At 35.9% G+C, this 19,526-nt stretch overlaps 1 protein-coding gene across 1 annotated transcript; it reads left to right on the top strand.

Moving 5' to 3' along the window:
* LOC126973771 (SET domain-containing protein SmydA-8) lies at window positions 1-17,591 on the top strand. Its single transcript, XM_050821090.1, has 8 exons — window positions 1-217; window positions 7,848-8,055; window positions 10,482-10,680; window positions 11,604-11,728; window positions 13,177-13,403; window positions 14,844-15,007; window positions 16,016-16,208; window positions 17,228-17,591. Exons 1-8 carry the CDS (start codon window positions 91-93, stop codon window positions 17,458-17,460), a joined length of 1,476 nt encoding a protein of 491 aa, XP_050677047.1. The 5' UTR covers window positions 1-90; the 3' UTR covers window positions 17,461-17,591.
* Window positions 17,592-19,526: the final 1,935 nt, after the last annotated feature.

Genomic DNA, 19,526 nt, shown 5'->3' with positions numbered 1-19,526 from the left:
GATGAACAGTCTTATTTTAGACATTAAAAGCGCATAGCGGACTGACTCTTCAATAATATTTCAGTAAGCTTTCAATTAACTGCATTTAAAATGAGCGAAAAACATTATGATGTGTTATTCAGCGATAAATTAGGACGTTATCTAGTTGCTAATAAGGATTTAAATGCTGGAAGCGTTATTTTTACTGACACTCCATTTGCTTTTGGGCCGAAGCAAGGCAAGTACTTTTGCACGGAATCTGTTGTGTGTGACCAGATTTAAAGCACTACAGAAGTGAAAATCTGGACTTAAATAGTTATGAACAAACCTATTATATATTAGAAGATATTTAGTTCTAATTAGTTACTCAAATTAAATACTTAAAAGCAAGAAACTTGTACTAGACTAAAGCGAGTCTCGCACCTTTAAATAAAAAATATTTTAAAAAGGTGAAGACGCATGAAATAATAACTTTTTTTATTTACGGAGCCCCCCTTGAAACCCTTGCTCTGAAAAATCACTAAATGGCCTCGTCAGGATAAATAAATACTAAACTAATGTTATGTTTTAACCAAATCATCAATGTAAAATACATTTGGTTCAAAACAAACACTACCTATTGTTATCCCATAAAAGATTTAATTAAAGAAATTTAGCCGATTGTGCGTCATATGAGATTTTTGTGTGAATGAGCACGGCAATCATTAATTATTGTAAATAATCATTACTTCTTGTACAAAACACAGTAGCCATTTTATTCAAAAACGTTCTTGACTGTTTCTCGTGGTATTTAACCCTAGATCAATATTTTCTTAAATTATGATCAATTACATCATCTATGTCTCTGTTTAGCTTTTCTTCATATTTTTGTTTATGTAAGTTTTCGATTCAGTACTTAAAAAGCCTTGAATAAGTACTCGATACAAATCCAACAACAATTAAAAGCCGAAAAATTAACAATTTCTGACAAAAAAATACCTAAAATTCTGTCCTCAAGTATTGTAGGAAGAAATAGTTGAGAACAAAACCTTGATTTATATTTTTTCACTCATGACATTTAGTCTTCGATTTATTTGCAGTTGTAATTAACGCACATAATTATAATATTGTCTCGCCTGCGTTAGTACGACAGAAATAGTGATTTAGATTATGTACTAAAATCTACGAAGTGTCAAGCGATTTTATACCTCATAAGCCTTGATTCATAATTATAATGAACGCTTCTAATATGGAACAGATGACAATCAAAATGCATACCTATTATATTACCGTACGTTTACTACCTAGTGTTCTGTACCGCTAAATGAAAACAGGAACACGTACCTATTAGTACAGGACGAATTTTAAAAATTTATTGCTAACCGAATTTTTCTTTGTTAATTATCGAGATAAATATCTAAATAACGTGAAAAATATTTGTCCTACAAAATGTAAGGTTTTGTTAGGCAGTCCGCCCTCTCCAATATGTATCATAAACAAGGTCATGAAAAATAATTACTAACCAGCTGATTTTTTTTTATTGGTTAGCTAATATCTTTATTAGCAAATTTTACCGCCCACAATGTCCTACAAATTACGTGGTATGTCATCTTGGTCCTACGCTCAAAAGTTGTCAATACCATGGGACTTTTTTTTATTAGTAAATGTAGGACAAAGGTATCACGTGATAGGTTAATATATTTTTCGTCCAAATAAAACATGTCCTACAAAAAAGGTATGTTTTATTAGTCCTACAAGATTTGTAATTTTTGAGTATACAAAATGAAAGGAAATATATATATCTTTATATATATGACGAGGAAAAAACCTCTGTATTATTTTTAAAAGGTGTGACGTCATTACTGTTGACATCACAATTGCTATCTTGCTGAAGATCACTCATTGGTTCTTCTAAAGAAAACTACACGAGTAGATGTTTTATTACTTTCGTTTATTCAACAGGCAGCGTTACGACGCCCCAGAGAGGTCCTCAATGTCGGAGATCTTAGGGTACTGCACTTTTATTACTTTCGTTTATTCAACGGGCAGCGTTACAACGTCCTAGAGAGGTCCGTACCGTATGACGGCCCGAGCACGACTGACTCAAGTGTCTTTTTTTTTTTTGCGCCCAAGCAAGGGAATGGGCTACCCTCCGGGATAACGACGGGAGGGAGGTGGTGAATGCTCATGCATACCAACGCAGCCTAAGTCTGCGTTGGTTATGTGGGACTCACGTGAAAACCTAGGTGCCTACCCACTAAACACCACCTTCAGTTGGCTTTGGGCAGGTGCCCTCTAAGCCTACATCGAAGGCGACCTTCTCATGGGGAGAGAGAGGCGCAAGCGGCACTCCCTATGGAGTTTCCGCTGGGATACCAGACTCAAGTGTCAACCGTGCGGCTGTATTTATAGGACCCGGCGCACGTGCTACTCTACGTGTTTTGAAATGCGGCCGTAGTTATGGGGCTCGGTGCACGTGCACGTGTTTTCAATTCGTGTTAGTATTTGCGCCGATATATATAAATTACGTGAAACTTTGTTTGTCCGCGATGGACTCCTAAACTAATGATCGAATTTAAATGGGGATTACTTCATGGAGTGCAGCTTAGTCCAACTTGAGAGATAGGATAGTTTTTATTTCGATTTGGGACCCATAATTATTTTTATTTTCAATATTTTGTTTTGTATGGATATATTTTCTATGAGAGAATTTAGTGACGCACGGTTTGACACTTCCAATGTGAAACAATTTCATTATAACAACAGGGAGCATTTTTTACGAAATAATTCTTTATGTTTTGAAATATTATTGGCAAATTCCTATAAAATAGTTTATTTATAACCAACAGAACAACGTCAGCTAGTATAAATAAATATATATATATATATATATATAAATATATATATTGTATTATATATAAAAATAAAAACATTAATTTTCATCTGATTCATCTGAAAAATCTTCATCATCGGTAGCAGCTCCAATCTCATCTTCGTCTTCCTCTTCCTCACTTTGCTCATTGGCGACGTCTGCCTCTGTAATTACAGAAATTATATGAAATAATTAATAAATCGCATTAGAGTAGAGTACCTTGTAAATCAGAAGATATTTCTTCAAAAGATGGGCTTTGGGGACCATCAGACCATCAACCAATAGTATTAATATTCATTATCAAATAATTGTCCATCCATAATTTTCTGGTACTTTGTTGTACACCATACATTGGAAATAAAAACCGTTCTTTTTAATTGTTGTAGTAATTCTTGTTGGTGGTAAACTAGAAGGATCATATCCTATAATCCTTTTTTTACTACATTTTCATTTTCATTCTTTGATTTTTCAAAAAGTTTATGACATTTTTTGTTTTTAAAGAGTACAATCTACACACGTCATACTCTTCAATAATTCGAACTGCTTCATTTGAACTTGTTGGAGATGTGTGTTTTGTGTGAAATTTTTTATTTTTCTTCAAAAAACTGAAAGGTCTCTTCTTTCCTCTACGAAAGAAAGCAGGATTATAATCATTTCCTGTAAATATGAGGCACATGGCGAGTGAACAAGATAATTGATCTCCGAGCTTGGTATAAATTTCATTCATGTTTGAGTACATTTTTTTTACTTGTGCTTAAATTTATTATTATTTGAATTTGATCTTTTAAATACTTCAAATTTACCAACATTATTATCGTGATATAAGAATCTGTACAATGTCTCTCCACATTATAGTTACAATTAAATTAATTTCGTGATAACAAGAAAGGTTATAATCAATAACTCTTTTTATTTTATTTTCACTTGATATTTCATAAGTGCAGCATTGGTCATAATTTAGTTACCACATATTCATAATCGATCTTTTTACAAATGCATTGTCATTAAATATTCATCTCTTGTCCAATCTTCTACTATAAATTCTACAAATTTTTCTTTAAAGTTGGTACTTCTCAATAATTGGTAGAAATCGATGAGACGATTATTGTCTCTACGTATGACGTCATATTGTGTGTTCTCTGTACCTCTCAAATCATGTTCAAAATCTTTAATACTAGGTTTTTTGTACTTGTCAAATATAATATGTGCTTCTTTTCTATGATAATACTTATTTAAGTATTTTGAATACATAAATTGAGATTTTACCATAACTATTTGGAACGATCTTCAGCGTATGTAGTAAATAAAATCAATTTACTAGATGAATATCTGCTTTTGGAGGATTTACAATTTCAGTTTGATATTGTAATAATTTTCTAATAATCAGAGATTTAGGGGTCTTGCAAATTGATCCATTAGTATGACAGACTGAAAAGGGAATAGGAGCTAGAGGATAATGCTTTTTCTATATTAATTTTATTTTTAGTGACGCATAAAGTAGCGCATAGTAGTAGTAACCAAAAACATCTCTTTGCATTTTAAATTCCTTCACTTTTCCATTAACTTTAAGTTCTTGCGTATTTTTGTACTCAAAATTAATTATTTTATGTTTTCCAATGGCTCTATCAAACCTGTCTGGTGTTAGTCGAGTCTCAGCAATAAAGCTGTCTCGTTGTTATTCGCCTTCAACTTCAACTGATGATAAAAACTGAAATATTTCATCGTTCACTGGCTGACCTTTCGATATATTGTAAAGATGGTTTTCTGACAGTTGTAATGCAAAAGGATTGGTGTACTGCTTCATTAGTTGCATCAGTGCATCTAAGTTTGGTGGATTTCTGAATTGTTGACTTTTTTAAATCTTACGTAATGTCATCTGTCGATTTTATATCACCAAAGTCCATCATTTTTGATAGAGCGAGTTTGTTATGTTAACAATTCCAGAAGCTTTTGATGCGGCATCAGCATTGATTGTTTGCTCAAGTGTTAAATCGACCGAAATTCTTGAAAATGGTTTCATTGTTCTTCTAATGCCCACGAAACTCTTTTGGCAATCATCAAGCAACCCAGGATGTGTAGTTTCAATGTTTGCTAATTTATCCTAATAAATAGATAATCCTTGCATAATTGTGGTGGATCATTGAAAAAAAAATTGTTATTTTCGGTAAAGTGTAAATAAACAAATGAAAATTGCCTAAACGAATGCTATGATCTAATTGTATATAGTATTCAACTAATCCTGTGTACATTAAATAGATTTGAGGTGTATTACCATGCCTTCCATTTAAAGTTTCATTTTATAAGTCTCATATTTTTCAAATCTTTGTTGCTCGTTAAATAATTTTACGTATTCTTCAATATTTTCCAGTTCCTCATCGTGATGTTGTAAAAACCGCTCAAAATGCAAAGTTTGCAAAGCAAGAGAGAGTAGAGGATGAATTTTTTTACACCGATTAAAGTGTTTTCCACTTATATACGAATTTATAGAACCAGGGGCCAAAATCTCACTATCTATAAGAATATTTGCTAACCCAGATCCACTCATAAATTTTCCGATAGCTTTCATATATTATACATTACATGGAAAGGTCCAAAATTAATGAAAATATTTTTAAATTCATCCTCGGCACTCTGTATCCGTAAAGCAATCTTGGCCATAGCTAAATCGTAAGTAACGTTGAAGAAATTTTTCTGGCATTCCGAAGCGATTTGCAATCTCCTTCGCATTGTCTCTTTTACAACTGCTGGATTCAAGGGCGAATCATTTATTTAATTTTTTTGTACATTAAATATTAGTACAACATAACTTTTGAGCGTAAGACCAAGATGACATACCACGCAATTTGTAGGACAATGTGGGTGGTAAAATATGCAAATGTTGCTAACCAATAAAAAAAATCAGCTGGTTAGTAATTATTTTTCTAGACCTTGTTTATGATACATATTGGAGAGGGGGGACTCCCTAATAAAGCCTTACATTTTGCAGGACAAATACTTTTCACGTTATTTAGATATTTATCTCGAAAAATAACAAAGAAATATTCGGTTAGTAATAAATTTTTAAAATTCGTCAATTCAACATATTTTATCCTTGCTATTAAGCTACCATTTACAAAAGTTGGGCGTCTAGTCAAAAGGAAGCTAAACGAAAAATCAGCTTGTTAGTAATAAATGATGAAAAGTTTACCAGGGATTCTGTACTATACATAATCATCCATTGATCGATTTGGTTGGTAACTAGGAACATTCACCGGCGATGTTACAATCAGCCAATAGGCTAGTTATCCAATTGCATAACTTATGTAATATTAAAAAAATACTTATAAACATACTTCACAATAAGTTTACTTTTAATATTACTCATATTCCTTGATAAGTTGATAATATTATCTATCTCTTGTCAGTTTTGCCATAAATACTGAAACAAAGAAAAAAATTAAATTGCAAATAACTTTTATTACTTTTACGGTGTGTTAGTTTAATACATAAATATAAAACAATTTAAAATATAAAAGATTATTCGAAGTGTTCTCCATTGGCTGCAATGCAGTCCTCTAAACGTTGAGGCCAGTTTTCAATAGAAGCACGCACTCTTTCAATGGAAAAATTCTTCACTGCCAATCGTACGGATTGTTTTAGGGACTCCAAATTATCATGGAATTTAGAGCAAGCCGTACTCTCTAAAACTGACCATTAATACCTATATATATCATAATCCAGCGGATTAAAATCGGGACTAGACGACGGCCAGTCAGCTCTGATGAAGTCCGAAACGTTCGTTTCCAAGGTCCAAGACTGTGTAGACCGAGATTTATGACCCGGCGCCAAGTCTTCCTGGAAGGACCATTCTTGGTTATTGAACAGTGTTCTTGGGGGCTTCACAAACTTCTCAAGAATGGTATCTCTATACAAGTGTGTCGATGCTTTGATACCTTTCTCACAAAAGTATGTCTCAGTCACTCCTTCATAGCTAATACCCCACCAAACCATCACTGAAGTCGGATAGTGCCCACCTTGTACTCTGTCGACTAATTGGGAAGCTTCTTTAGAGCTTTGAGCATAGTTACGGTCATTTTGTTTGTTAAGATGTTGCTCAATTACCACCCTATTTTGCAAGGCTTAACTCATCTTTGAAAATACGATTGATTTAACATAATATGATTTTAGGTGCTATCTTCATCTCCCGAGATCAATCTTCTGCTTTCGGACAGGATTTATTCGAATTCTTTCCCTTACTCCTTTGACCACCCTTTTCGTACAAACACTACGTGGACGGCCAGATCTTTTTCTATCATAAACAGAGGAGGTCTCATTGTACCTATTAATAGCCGGGCTATACACAAACATTTTACTAATACAAAGCGTATGGGGAGTTTTAAAAATTGCATTTGGCTCGGTTTAAATTGGATTCGGTGCTCTTTAAGACCCCACTTCACTTTAATATCGCATAATATTGTACAATGTATTGGCGCCAAAATGAGAAAATCAATGAACAATCATATAAAAATGACAGATTCCAACATCAAATGTAATATTTTGTTTATTTTTAATTGTAACAGTATTTATGGCCAGACTTAGTATAAAATTTTCGTGTCGCGGTGTTTGTTACCAAACTCCTTCAAAACAGCTTAATCGATTTTTATGTTTTGTATGTATAGTGGGTCTGAGTATCGGCCAACATCTATTTTTATATAGCAATACAACGTTTGCCGGGTCAGCTGGCAATATAATATAATCGTATATTAAACCTATATTTAATAGCAGTTTGTGTACATTGATACATCTAGTGTAATTACTCAATGTCTGTTTAGATTTTATAAAACTATGATTAATTTACATTTTTTATTTAACTTACAGAGTACAAACTCATATAAGTCGAAACGTTAGAGTTGTTGCATCACTTGATATACCTACATACGATATACTTACAGGATGACGTAGATTGTATTTATGATAAATTTTTGATTTGCTTGCGTTTCAACTTGTGCATCCGTTAAAGTTCTTTAATTATTCACAGACTCATCTCCACTTTGTCTGGGTTGCTATTGTCCTGTGGAAAACTCGGTATGTTCCCGTTGCAGCTGGCCAATATGTAGCGAGGCTTGTGAGAAGAGTAGTGCACATCAACCAGAGTGCGATGCATTGTCTGCAGCTCGAGTGCAGTTCCAGCCGGTGCAAGATTGGACAGAGGCCTCACCGCAGCTTGACTGTATAACACCATTACGGTAATATTTTAGAAGCATATTTTTGAACCATCCAATGTAGATGATTCTGTGGCGTGTTTGCATACTAAATGAAAAGATAACTCTATATCAAGGTCAGCGACGAAATGATGAAAGCTAGGGAGATTTGAGATTTGATTTGAGACTCGAACGTACGAATTCAATGACGAGTGGATGCGATTCGAGTTTTACTGCTATAAAGCATTACAGCGTTGTAGTTATCGGCCTTTTTTGGAATGAAAAAAACTAACTCCACTTTCCTCGAAATCTGCACTCCGGATAAGCACCACTACACATCCAGAGGGTGACGTTAAGTCTTGGCTCCCATAATTATTATATGAGATTTTCTCGAGATTTCATAACAGCTTAGAGAAATATCCTATCAAAGAGAAATTTTAATATATATTTCAAACCTTTTTCTTTCCGTTGCCTAAACTGAAAACACGATTGAAAGATGTTTGTCCGATACTTTTTTAATCGAAAATTATGCTTACTTTTAAGAACATCTCTATATCTTTAGAGAATAATCTTCCTTAAAAGCAAAAAAATAATAGTACATAGAAAATAGGCTATGTAACTCGTTACCAATAATATAGCAATTTTTTTATATTTTTAAATCTAATTATTGCGATATTGGAATTTAGCGGCAGGAATCAGGCAGCTCTATTATCATTTTTTCTTCTGTTTGAACATAATAGGTTCAGAGTGACTGACATGGGTAAAAATAGGTTGTGATCAGTGAGGAAATACCTCATGATGAAACAAAACACCATCGTGTTACATTTTGGACATAAGCGGGATAAGAGTTTAAGGTCGGGGCCATGTATGAGTTATCTAACTAACTTTTACTCGCAACTTTGTGCGTGTTAGCTTTAGCGCACCCATGGAATCTCTTAAAAAATTCAGGGCAATAAGAACTTTTTTCAAGGTTCTCCGAATAGCGTAGAAAAATTTTTTGCTTAGGTACATACATACTAAGGAGTAAAATTCAAGATCATCGCCGTGCATATTATCTTTGTAATAGTAGGTAGGTATAGATATACGTAGGTCACACTAAAAGTTTTGCGTAACTTAAAAAAACAACATGTTATAACAAAAATATTATGTTTACTGCTTTTCAAAATACGGATAGTATTTTTTTACATTTTAAACATATTTTCTACGATCGAACCATTTTTTAAAACAGGAGGACCACAGATTTGAAGGCATGTTTTCTACGTGCTGATTGAACGCTATCACTGCCTCTTCGGAATTGGTAAAAGTGAAACCACTAATCAAATCTTTGATTTTGGGGAAAATACAGAAATCACAGGGTGCTAGGTCGGGGCTGGATGCAGGATGGGTGACGAGTTGTACTTTTTTGGAAGCTAATAATAACTAAGTTTTGTTGGCCGTGTTTGAAGAAGCGTTGTCATGATATCGGAGAACGCGGCTTTTTGGTTGTCAATTAGCCGCTTAACAGTGGCTACATTATTTTCGTTGACGGCAGTTGAAAGCCGCCCTTCACGAAATTCGTCATGTAAAGAAACCTGACCTCTCTCAAATTCAGCAAACCATCGCTTCACGGTGCTCAAGCAAGGTGTATATCTACCAAAAGCATTTTGAAGACGAGCGGCACAGTCTTGCGCAGAGAGGGAACTTTTAAAATCATAAAAAATATCGCTCTAAAATCTTTTCGAATAGCTATTCCATTAGCGTGGCGTACGTATAACTTTGATGTGTGATAAAAAACAATTGACAAATAATTTCCCGCCAATTGTTCTTTTTATTACTAAAAAGGTTGCAACGTTTCAAAAAATATAACATTCGAAATTCAAATAGTTCCGATTAGCTAGAAGTGCAAAACTTTTAGTGTTCCCCATGTATTATCGTTTCCAAGATTAGAAGGGTTGCGAAGATCGAATTTTATATTAGATATAAAATAGATATATTAGATATATACGTATAGATAGTCTCTTTCTGTTAAAATGATGATCTAAGTTTATATCCTATTAAATTCGTACTTAGTAACCATATCGCAGACACCTTTATACTCCAAGAAGGCCGCTGCGCTAAAAAATTTCAACAATAATATAACAATATTGATAACGTTTCAAAAGTTGTCTGGATAGTAGAGAACGAACTTTGGGATCAATATTGAAATCCAAGATAGCAGCTGCGCCAAATTATGATTTCAAAAATAATGATATCGATTCCATGGTTCTCTGGGTAGTAATGAACTAATTTTGGGATCATTTTTGAAATCCAAGATGGCCGCTGCGCAAAACTCTGATTTCAACAAAATGGATATGGTTTGGATATGGTTAACAAATTTTGTTTATGTTTGTTTTATATTGAATAAAAAATTTCGTGTGTAATAATGTAAACGAAGTCGTGCTTGGCCCGTAATATTTTATTTTGATAAAACAAATAATCAACCATCTTTTTAGAATGCTTCTAGCCAAAGAGAGAGATCCAAGTCGATGGCAGCAGGAAATCGACATGATGGAAACACATACAGAGGAGAGGAAGAAACAAGCATCTTGGGCAGCCGATTATAACAACATTGTAAACTTTTTGCTAAATCACTGCAAATTCGGAGCAAGATTCACTGAAGAAGATATTATAAGAGTCTGTGGGATCATTGCGGTAAGTTTAAGTTTATGATAACTTCAGTTGCATCGATCGATATTGAGTTAGTTAGTTAAATAACGAGAAAGCTTCTCCTTATTTTATAGCAATCGTAAGTTGGCAATCCTAGAATATAATAATAGAGAACGAATTTAGGGATCAATAGGTACTTGACCATACATCTAAATGTGGAGGTGGTACTAGAATATATTATGTTCCTACTCCTCTACTATTATCTGTCATTTATATAGCCCCGATCAGTAATTAGAATATTGATTCTAAGATGTACATACATTATTAGGTCTTTCCAAAAGTCCATACTCTATGGCCTAAAAAAGCATTGCTTACCGTACTATGATGTCGCCAAAAAAGACACAGTTGTTTTCTGTTTTTGTGCCAGAGACACCTAAATCTAGGATAGGTATGGTAGGTAAAATTTTCATATTTAAATCATTAGACTAAACATTTTAATGGCAACTTATGAAAACAATTTGTTAATATAATTTGCCAAGATGCTGCTTCCCGAGTTGGCTGTATGGGTGTACCTTTGCCATTCCTTGAAGGAAAAAATCAAACCACTCACCAGAGTTATGTATGTATACAAAACATTTCCCGCCCATTTAAACGGGAACTCAAAATCTTGTGGTATTTGTTTGTATATTAATAAATTATATTTCCGAGTCGTGAGTGGCGCGGGTTGAGCCTCTTTATACAACTGTTGCATAAAATACTATATCGTCAAAATATTTTAGGTGTATATAAATTTGTAGGTTTCCTTTTTCAAACCTTCGTTCACCTTTTTTGATCTTACATTTTTAGTTTAAATCTTTAGTTACAATTTTTTTCTGTATCTTTCCCACACCAAACTAAAGTAGACAGTATCCACCGGCCGCGGCGGCACACTCATGTTAATCTCCAAAAAATTTCACGTTTGCATTTAGGTGAATGCTGTGGAGATACCGTCTCGAGGCGGCTACAGCACCCATGCAGTGTACCCGCAGCTAGCAGTAGCAGCGCATAGTTGTGTACCCAACATCGTCCATACAATACTCTACAATAACTACGAGTAAGTATAATAATATTATAGGATCTATATTGAATTCATCCTAGTCTAGCCGCTATTTTACTCAGGTACCTACGATTTACTAAGCACGCTTTCATTTTGCAGTTCAAAACCATTATTTATACTATTCTATTTATATAATTCATTTTCGGAATTACCTACTGGCCCTATTACTAAACCCACGCCTGTCACGCGGCTTCACTTTCATGGCGTACCTACCTATGTATTTGTATGAGTTTCCTGTAGTAAATTTTTACGTTAATCTGCAAAAAAGTTGCATTCTTTGTTTAGAATATCTCAAAATTATGCAAAGATTTTGTTTTCTGTTGCTACACTTGTTCTTGAGCGGCGTTTCCCTCATCCTTCCACAATCCCTGCTTAATATTATAAATGTGAACTTGGAAAAGGACATAGACTACCTTTACTTACGAAAAAATAAATGGAGTGTTAAAATAGGGGATGGAAGTTTGTATGGGAATTCGTCATTTTCGGATATAAAAGCAAGCACCTTTGTATTTAGGCACTTGATAAGTAGTAATTTATAAACAATTGTTGTTAAGCATTTTTGAAATTTTGACCTACATGGGAATGAAATAGGATATTAAAGTTCGTAGGGAAATACTATTAAAGTGACTGTCCGCAATGACAAGAGATATCCGCTGTATCATAGAAGAGCGCCACAAGCAGCGGAAAGAGCAGTTTTTACTATGTGTATTATTTGCATATATTTAAGTATCCTAAAAATGGAAATAATGCCCATAGTAACTATTTCACGCGGTCGAAGTCGCGAGTAAAAGCTAGTGTTTTATAATTTCTTGTCTCCTTTTACAAATTGAATAGTTAAGATCTTGAAACGCATTTATATAATTCTGATTGTGAATTTCCCTAATTCAATATGATGGTGTTTAATGATCATTATAGATCAGCTGCAGGCCTATTGCGTATCTCAGTTGACAGGTAATAGTGATGATCACTTGAGGAAGTGTACATCAGTTAGTTGTCAAACATCACTTTCCGTATTGACTATCGTCAGTGGACAACTGTGATGACGTCATGAGCACCTTAAAACTCTCATAGTCACCGTAACACATTTTGACAGTCGTTTTCTTATCGATAATTTGATATTTGCGATCGTGTAAGCAAGTGGACCTCAAATTGATAATCATTTATTACTTTGTGAAGGGCACTGCTAAATGGTAGTGTTTTATAGATTATAGTGAGTAAAATTTTAATAAAAGTAAAAAATATATTTTAATATTAATTTGCAAAAACGTATGTAACGCTCTGTTTATGTCCGTTTTGTCACTTGATCTCGATTTGCACCTATTATTGGGGTGTCACCTAAATAGTTCTGTGTTAGTTATAAAGGAATTGTATTGGTGCTCACCCTGTTGGAGCAATAAATAAATAAATATGTTTCGGTTATTTTTTTTAATAAAGATGTATTCCAGGGTGCAGGTCCGAGCTGCAATTCCTATAAAGGCCGGCGACATTCTATACATAAGTTACACGCATGCGCTGTCACCGACCATCGTCAGGCGAGAGCATCTCCGTGAGTCGAAGTACTTTGATTGCGAATGCCAGCGTTGTGCCGACCCGACTGAGTTGGGCACACACATGAGTACAATTAAATGCAGTAAATGTGACAATGGCTTGATACTTGCAAGCGATCCATTAGGTATGTTGATTTTTTCAAAGATTTTTAATTGGCTTTTAACTTAGTCGACAATGCTTTAAGAAAGTAGATAGTTGCACAGTCAAGAAGCAGTCATTAAGACATAATGAGATTGATTCTTATTTTGACTTGTACAACAAAAGATTCAGGTCGATTATAAATGGCAATTATCTTCTGGGGCTCCATGAATAAGTATATTGAGTGGGGTACCGCAAGGACATATTCTTGGACCATTACACTTTCTTATATTTTTTAAATAGAGCTTTATTTCGTTGAAATTAATACATCAAGCAGTATTGTTTGCAGATGATACTTATATCTATCAATCTTATATATATCACAAATACACGTAGGACGAGGTGAATAATGCTGATAATGGTTTAATGCCGATAACTTACAATTAAATAAAAATGAAATTAAATATCAAATTAAAAAATTGCTATTGTTAATGATCAAATAAAATTTGAAAAACAAAATTTCATGAACGATGCGGGACTCGAACCCATGACCTCCGGCGTTCCGTGCCGGTGCTCTCACCAACTGAGCCAACCGTTCGAGTAACGTATCGTTATAAAATCTTGTTTGCTTCGTTCAACTCTCAGGTAACTACAGTAGATCCTGTAGATGAAGCTACAACCTGTATATAACAACTTTTAACTCTGTGGTACGACGCTAGTAGGAAAGTTTATTATGAGTATAACATATTTATTATTCAAACAAAACAAATCTTATAAATATATTTACAATACTACGACTACATAAAATTAAAACTATCATTACATGGAAGCGTACCAAGGATACTGGCAGCATTACCGCGTTGGATAGCAAGGCTGATCCGTTGACAGAAATAGCTGCCAGCGCTTGGGTTTCCAGTAGCCTTATTGAGGCGCGAAGATAGTATTTTGAACATTCTCCGCGCCTCTGGGCCCCACGGGCCAAGTGTCTCGACACCAAACGGCACAAAGATGTATGACTCACTTAGGCCAACATATTTGCGACGCTTGCTGTCTTCGGCAGTCGAAGCAGCAGCCCCAGCACCAACTGACGTAACTTGAACATGAGAAGGAGCCAGAGTGTCGACGCAAGTAGCGTCCCACACCAGCGCCCTTCCCCGTGCCGAAGCCACCAGCGTCATTCCATCAGGACGCTTGCCATCGCGGCGGGTAATAGATACCATTTGGCTCTAAAACAACTGGTATATTAAGAGCGGCAAATGCCCTGCGGATGACTTCATTAATGCTGGCGTGACGACTGATACGGCCTGCCGATTTTAAGCAGAATAACCCGTGACTTCCAAGAACATCTACCTGAACGCCACATTGAATCAAACATAGTCTTTTGCTCCATATTACAAAAAAATATCTGCTAGTTAGTTTTTTTTCTCAAAAATCATAAAAACAGTTTGTGTATAGTCACTATAGCATTATAGTAAAAATGTTACAGATACCGAATCGAAATGGAAGTGTACCGTTTTAAAGTGCGGTTTCGAGACATCAAGCGCGGCAATGCGAAAGATGTTGGCGGTTATTCAGGCTGAAGTTGATCAACTAGACGCCTTACAACCAACTCCTGAAGCTATTGAAATGAGGGAAGCGTTCCTTAAGAAGGTATGTTGAGTTGTTAGCTGGTACCTGCAAAGAAAACTCAGATCTGCAAGCAAAATATGGGTACGAATCTTTCGAAGCGAAAAATTTTTAGGCGTACGTAAAAGACTGTGGTAGAGTGTGAAGCTCCGCTCCTTTGCACAGAATGCCCTCTAGATTATGAGAACCACAACGGCGCCTTTTTCTGCCGTGAAGCAGTAATGTGTAAGCACTAATGTTTCGGTTTGAAGGGCCGTAGCTAGTGAAATTACTGCGCAAATGAGACTTAACATCTTATGTCTCAAGGTGTCAAGCGCACTTGTAGTGCTGCTCAAAATATATGTATGATCGGGACGATCATGTCTTGGGAGGGGGCAGTGTTGCGTAGCAACCCTTCGAAGTTTATGACGAGAGTTGTCAGACTTCAAGACATTGTTAATCTTAACAGCTCCGTCAGCAATACTCGTAGCTGAGCGGAAAAGTGTTTATTTTAGACGCTGTAGACCCGGGTTCGATACACCTACCAGTGTTTGGATTTTTTTGGGTTTTGTAAAGTTAAAGGAAATTTCTAGTAAGTTCAGGATCAAATCGAACAGAAAAAAAGGGATGGAAAATGTGTAAGCAGGATAAAAATAGTTAAAAGAATTGTCTAGTAGAATTTAAATTTAAAGATGGAATGGGAGAATCATTTTGAAAATAGAACGAATCCCGGGGTATATAAGCCGTAGTAAGCGTGGCCTACGGCAGTTCTAGTTCTGACTCGAAAGTGTAAAGAAGAAGAAGAAGAAAAGAAGAAGTAGTGAAAAGTGGAAGTGTTCCAAGAGGAAGAAGATAGAAGAGACTTAGTGTTCGGTGCGGTGTGACGCGTTGAAGGTACCGCCGCCCACAAGAGGGACAGCGGCAGACCGGCGAAGCGCAAGTTCAGAAAAAGTGAACGCAAATAAAGACTCGTTCCTATAAGCGGAGTATTATTTCCAATCCCTGACCCACTCTCGTGTCAATATATATACACCGTAATTTCTGTATTTTCAGTATAAGTCCGTGTTCCATCCGCGCCATTCTATCCTTCTCTCTGTGAAGTACACCCTTGCGGAGCTCTATGGCCGAGTAGAGGGATACACCATAGACGAACTACCTGACTTGATGCTGGAAAGGAAGGTTGAAATGTGCCGACTTCTGCTTACCACACTGGACGTCATTCTACCAGGAGATACGAGGATGAGAGGTACTTAATTTTATCTAGCTATAATCCTTTTTCTAAAGGACTTCCTTAAACTTAAGATTACCTTTATAAATCCACGTAGCCGGAAATTTGTAAATTCAAATGGATTCCAATTTTTCCGTTATAGTCTTTCCTAAGCAGTCGTAAAATAAGGGCAAGAAGGTGTGAGGGACAAACTTAACGTGCAACCAATAATTTTTGTGGGATTGTCCCATACGTTTAACCTATTTATGTCAACACTCCTAACAAAATGACAAAATACTGGATCGTATAGGTAAATATAAATAATAGCACTCGATGATAATGTTTGATCGAGATTTCCTTCAGATGATGAATCTTTTGACAGACTGCGAAAGGCATAGCAGAAAACACTACAGCTCGATCCATTTGACCGCGTGCAACGCAGAGCAGCTTGAATTGTCGGGGACCCAGTGATTTGTGAACGGCTGGATCACTTGGCGTTGCGTACAGACGTCGCTTCATTGTGTGTCTTCTACCGCATTTATGACGGGGAGTGTTCCGAAGAGCTGTTTAACCTGATTCCTGTCGCCGAATTCCACCTTCGCATGACACGCCACAAGTTAGGATATCATCCCCACCATCTGGATGTGTGGCGGTCCTCCACAGTGCGGTTTTCAAGGAGCTTTCTTCCACGTACTACAAAGCTGTTGAATGAGCTTCCTTGTGCGGTGTTTCCGGGACGATACCTCATGGGTACCACGGGTCATGGGTACCATCAAAAAAAGCGCGTACACCTTCCTCAAAGGCCGGCAACTTTCCTGTGATTCCTCTGGTGTTGCAAGAGATTGTGGGCGGCGGTGATCACTTAACAACAGAAGCCTCATAGTGAGCGCCATCTCTTGAGAGTTTTATGAACTAAACTCTAAACAAACATTATAACTTAAAACGTTTCACATCTATTACGGGGTGCCTGGCTGTGATTGCTTGCCGATTGGTCCTGTGTCGGAATTCATTAAATCAGTAGGTATAGAAAGAAAGAATTAAAATCTTGATCCTTTCAGGAATGATGCTTTACGAGTTGCACGCACCACTAATGTATCTCGCAAGGAGTGAATTTAGCGCCGGTCTTATAACACAGGAGCAGCTTAAAACGAGATTGGAAGAACCTATGAAATGCTTAGCTGGAGCTGCCAAAATATTACAACGGGAGGATCCACAGAGTCCAGAAGGAACAATCGGGTTTATTGCTTCTCAATCATTGGAACAGTTAAAAGCTAGCGTTGAATCACTCTAGTCTGTGTATAGCTCACTTGGTAGTTGTTAGTTTTTGTTAGTGTATTAGAAATTATGGATTCATCTCCGCTGCGCTCCAACTAGATACCGCACTACCTAAGAGCCCAAGCTTTTTTAATCCGGCAACTTTACAGTTTACACCCATATTCTAAGTCGTTACCTCGAAAGTCCCTCGACTCGGACTCAGTCGAGGAGGCCTCAAGGAATGACTTGAAAGGAACTCAAGTTTGGTATTCATAGTTGTCAGTTTGAGGAATTCATGAGGTTCCTCGAATGAGTGTGAGTCGAGGTAAAACTCATGAATTGCGTCATCGTTTGGAGGAATGCTAACCTTATTATTGACGATTTTTTATCTGTGGCTTTCAACTTCTTGTGTCAAGTGATTAGTGAAGTGTCAAATGAAAGCGAACACATAAATAAACAAATATTAACGCAGCGTAATTCGAATTCCTTAAATGCACTTGAAAACAAAACCCATGTTTTGCGCAAAAAATACTGTGATATTTGTGAAGTGGGTGGCTTGGAGAAGAAAATATTTTGTTCGCTTCGCAGTATACAAGTGAATTCAATCGTGTGTTGTTCTTATTGAGCAATTATTTAAAATGACTGCAACTGGAAGACAGCTTTTCAATGAAGCCGAAAAGATTTGTCTGCAGGAGTTAGTGATCAAATACAAATTAAATTCGATAGCCACTATGGGGAGCGCAGTGGCTAAAAAAAATCCCTGGCTTAGCCTAACAGAGGAGTACAATGCCATAGAAACGAATTCAAAAGTAAGTACTTACTGTAGTTGAAAATATATTTTATTCTATTATATTCACTTAAGGCAAACTTTACGAAACATTTGAGCAATTATTTCTTTATCACTTTATTTTTAGAGGACTGAGGCTCAACTTAAAAAATGTTGGGACCAGGCGTAAAAGTATGTTGGCCTTAGAGAAAAGGGAAAGGATGAGGACCGGTGGTGGTTCCTCTAATGCTTACATACCTAGTACCAGTACTGGAGGATGCTCTCGCTGAACAGACAGATGTGGAGTTGGCAGATGTAATCGACAGTGATAACATACCTTGTAGTGCAGGTAAATAACATAAAAGTACTTCTGGTACTTACTGCATTAAGTTTATTGCCATTTGTGATTTTTTATGACTGTTTTTCTGTTTGGCAGTAATCCAAATTGATGATGTGATGTTGTTAGACATGTCATCTCAAGTACCAGCAGTTGAACATGTGTCAGAAAGAGGTAAAATAACCAACCTTTTTAAAATTATAAAAAATAATATTATGTTTATTGTTAAGTATTAATGTTATACGTAATTTTACAGAAAACATTATAAACACTCCTCCACATTTGACAGAGTCCCGGTTGACTGATTATAGTGCAGCTCCATCACAAGGTAGTTATAAAAATATTTTGTCAAAGTTTAAAATGAATGTACATTCAATTAAATAAAAAAATGTTATACCTGAACACATTATAATAGGCAAAATAGTTGCCATAATCAACCACTTAATTAATGTCTGACTGTTCATCACTGGTGTCTTTTCTTATTATTTGAAGATAGGGGATATAGAGCCTCAACTCGCCATGCTGATTAAATACTGGTTGATGGGCTTAGATAACTTATTGCAACTCTTTACATTTATTATCAGTTGTTAGTGGTAGTGACTGGGTCGACAGTTTAACTTGTTCTCTATTCATGGTATGGTTAGAGAGACGGAGACCACAGGCCTATTGTTATTATTTAAAAAAAAAATCAATAAATGTCTGAAATTGTTGTTTTACATTTACAATATAGGTCTTATTATATGATTTACATTTCAGAGTCAAGAAATATACGGACCAGAGTGATTCAAGAAGAATTTCATATCCGTCAACAAACATGGAAAATCTCAGAAAAGGGAAGAGGAGCTGCATAAGCTCAGAATAGCTGAGAAGGAGTGGATGGTGAAGGTAGCAGAGGAGATTTTTCTCAAAGCCAAAACTGAAAGAGAAGCTGCAGAGGAACTTCTCCTCTGCAATAGAGCCAAAAGAGAAGAGGCTGAATTAAGTTTAAGAATATTTAAAA

Source organism: Leptidea sinapis, chromosome 30 (genome assembly GCF_905404315.1).
Source record: "Leptidea sinapis chromosome 30, ilLepSina1.1, whole genome shotgun sequence".
Lineage (NCBI taxonomy): Eukaryota > Metazoa > Arthropoda > Insecta > Lepidoptera > Pieridae > Leptidea > Leptidea sinapis.
This window is presented reverse-complemented; position numbering and strand designations above follow the sequence as displayed.

What these genes read in the sequence shown, in the direction of transcription:
- LOC126973771 (XM_050821090.1), top strand. Translation starts at nt 91, where the DNA reads ATGAGCGAAAAACATTATGATGTGTTATTCAGCGATAAATTAGGACGT. An exon ending in TGCTTTTGGGCCGAAGCAAG is followed by an intron (nt 218 to 7,847) that starts GCAAGTACTTTT and finishes AATTATTCACAG; the next exon opens with ACTCATCTCCACTTTGTCTG. An exon ending in ACTTGCAAGCGATCCATTAG is followed by an intron (nt 13,404 to 14,843) that starts GTATGTTGATTT and finishes AAAATGTTACAG; the next exon opens with ATACCGAATCGAAATGGAAG.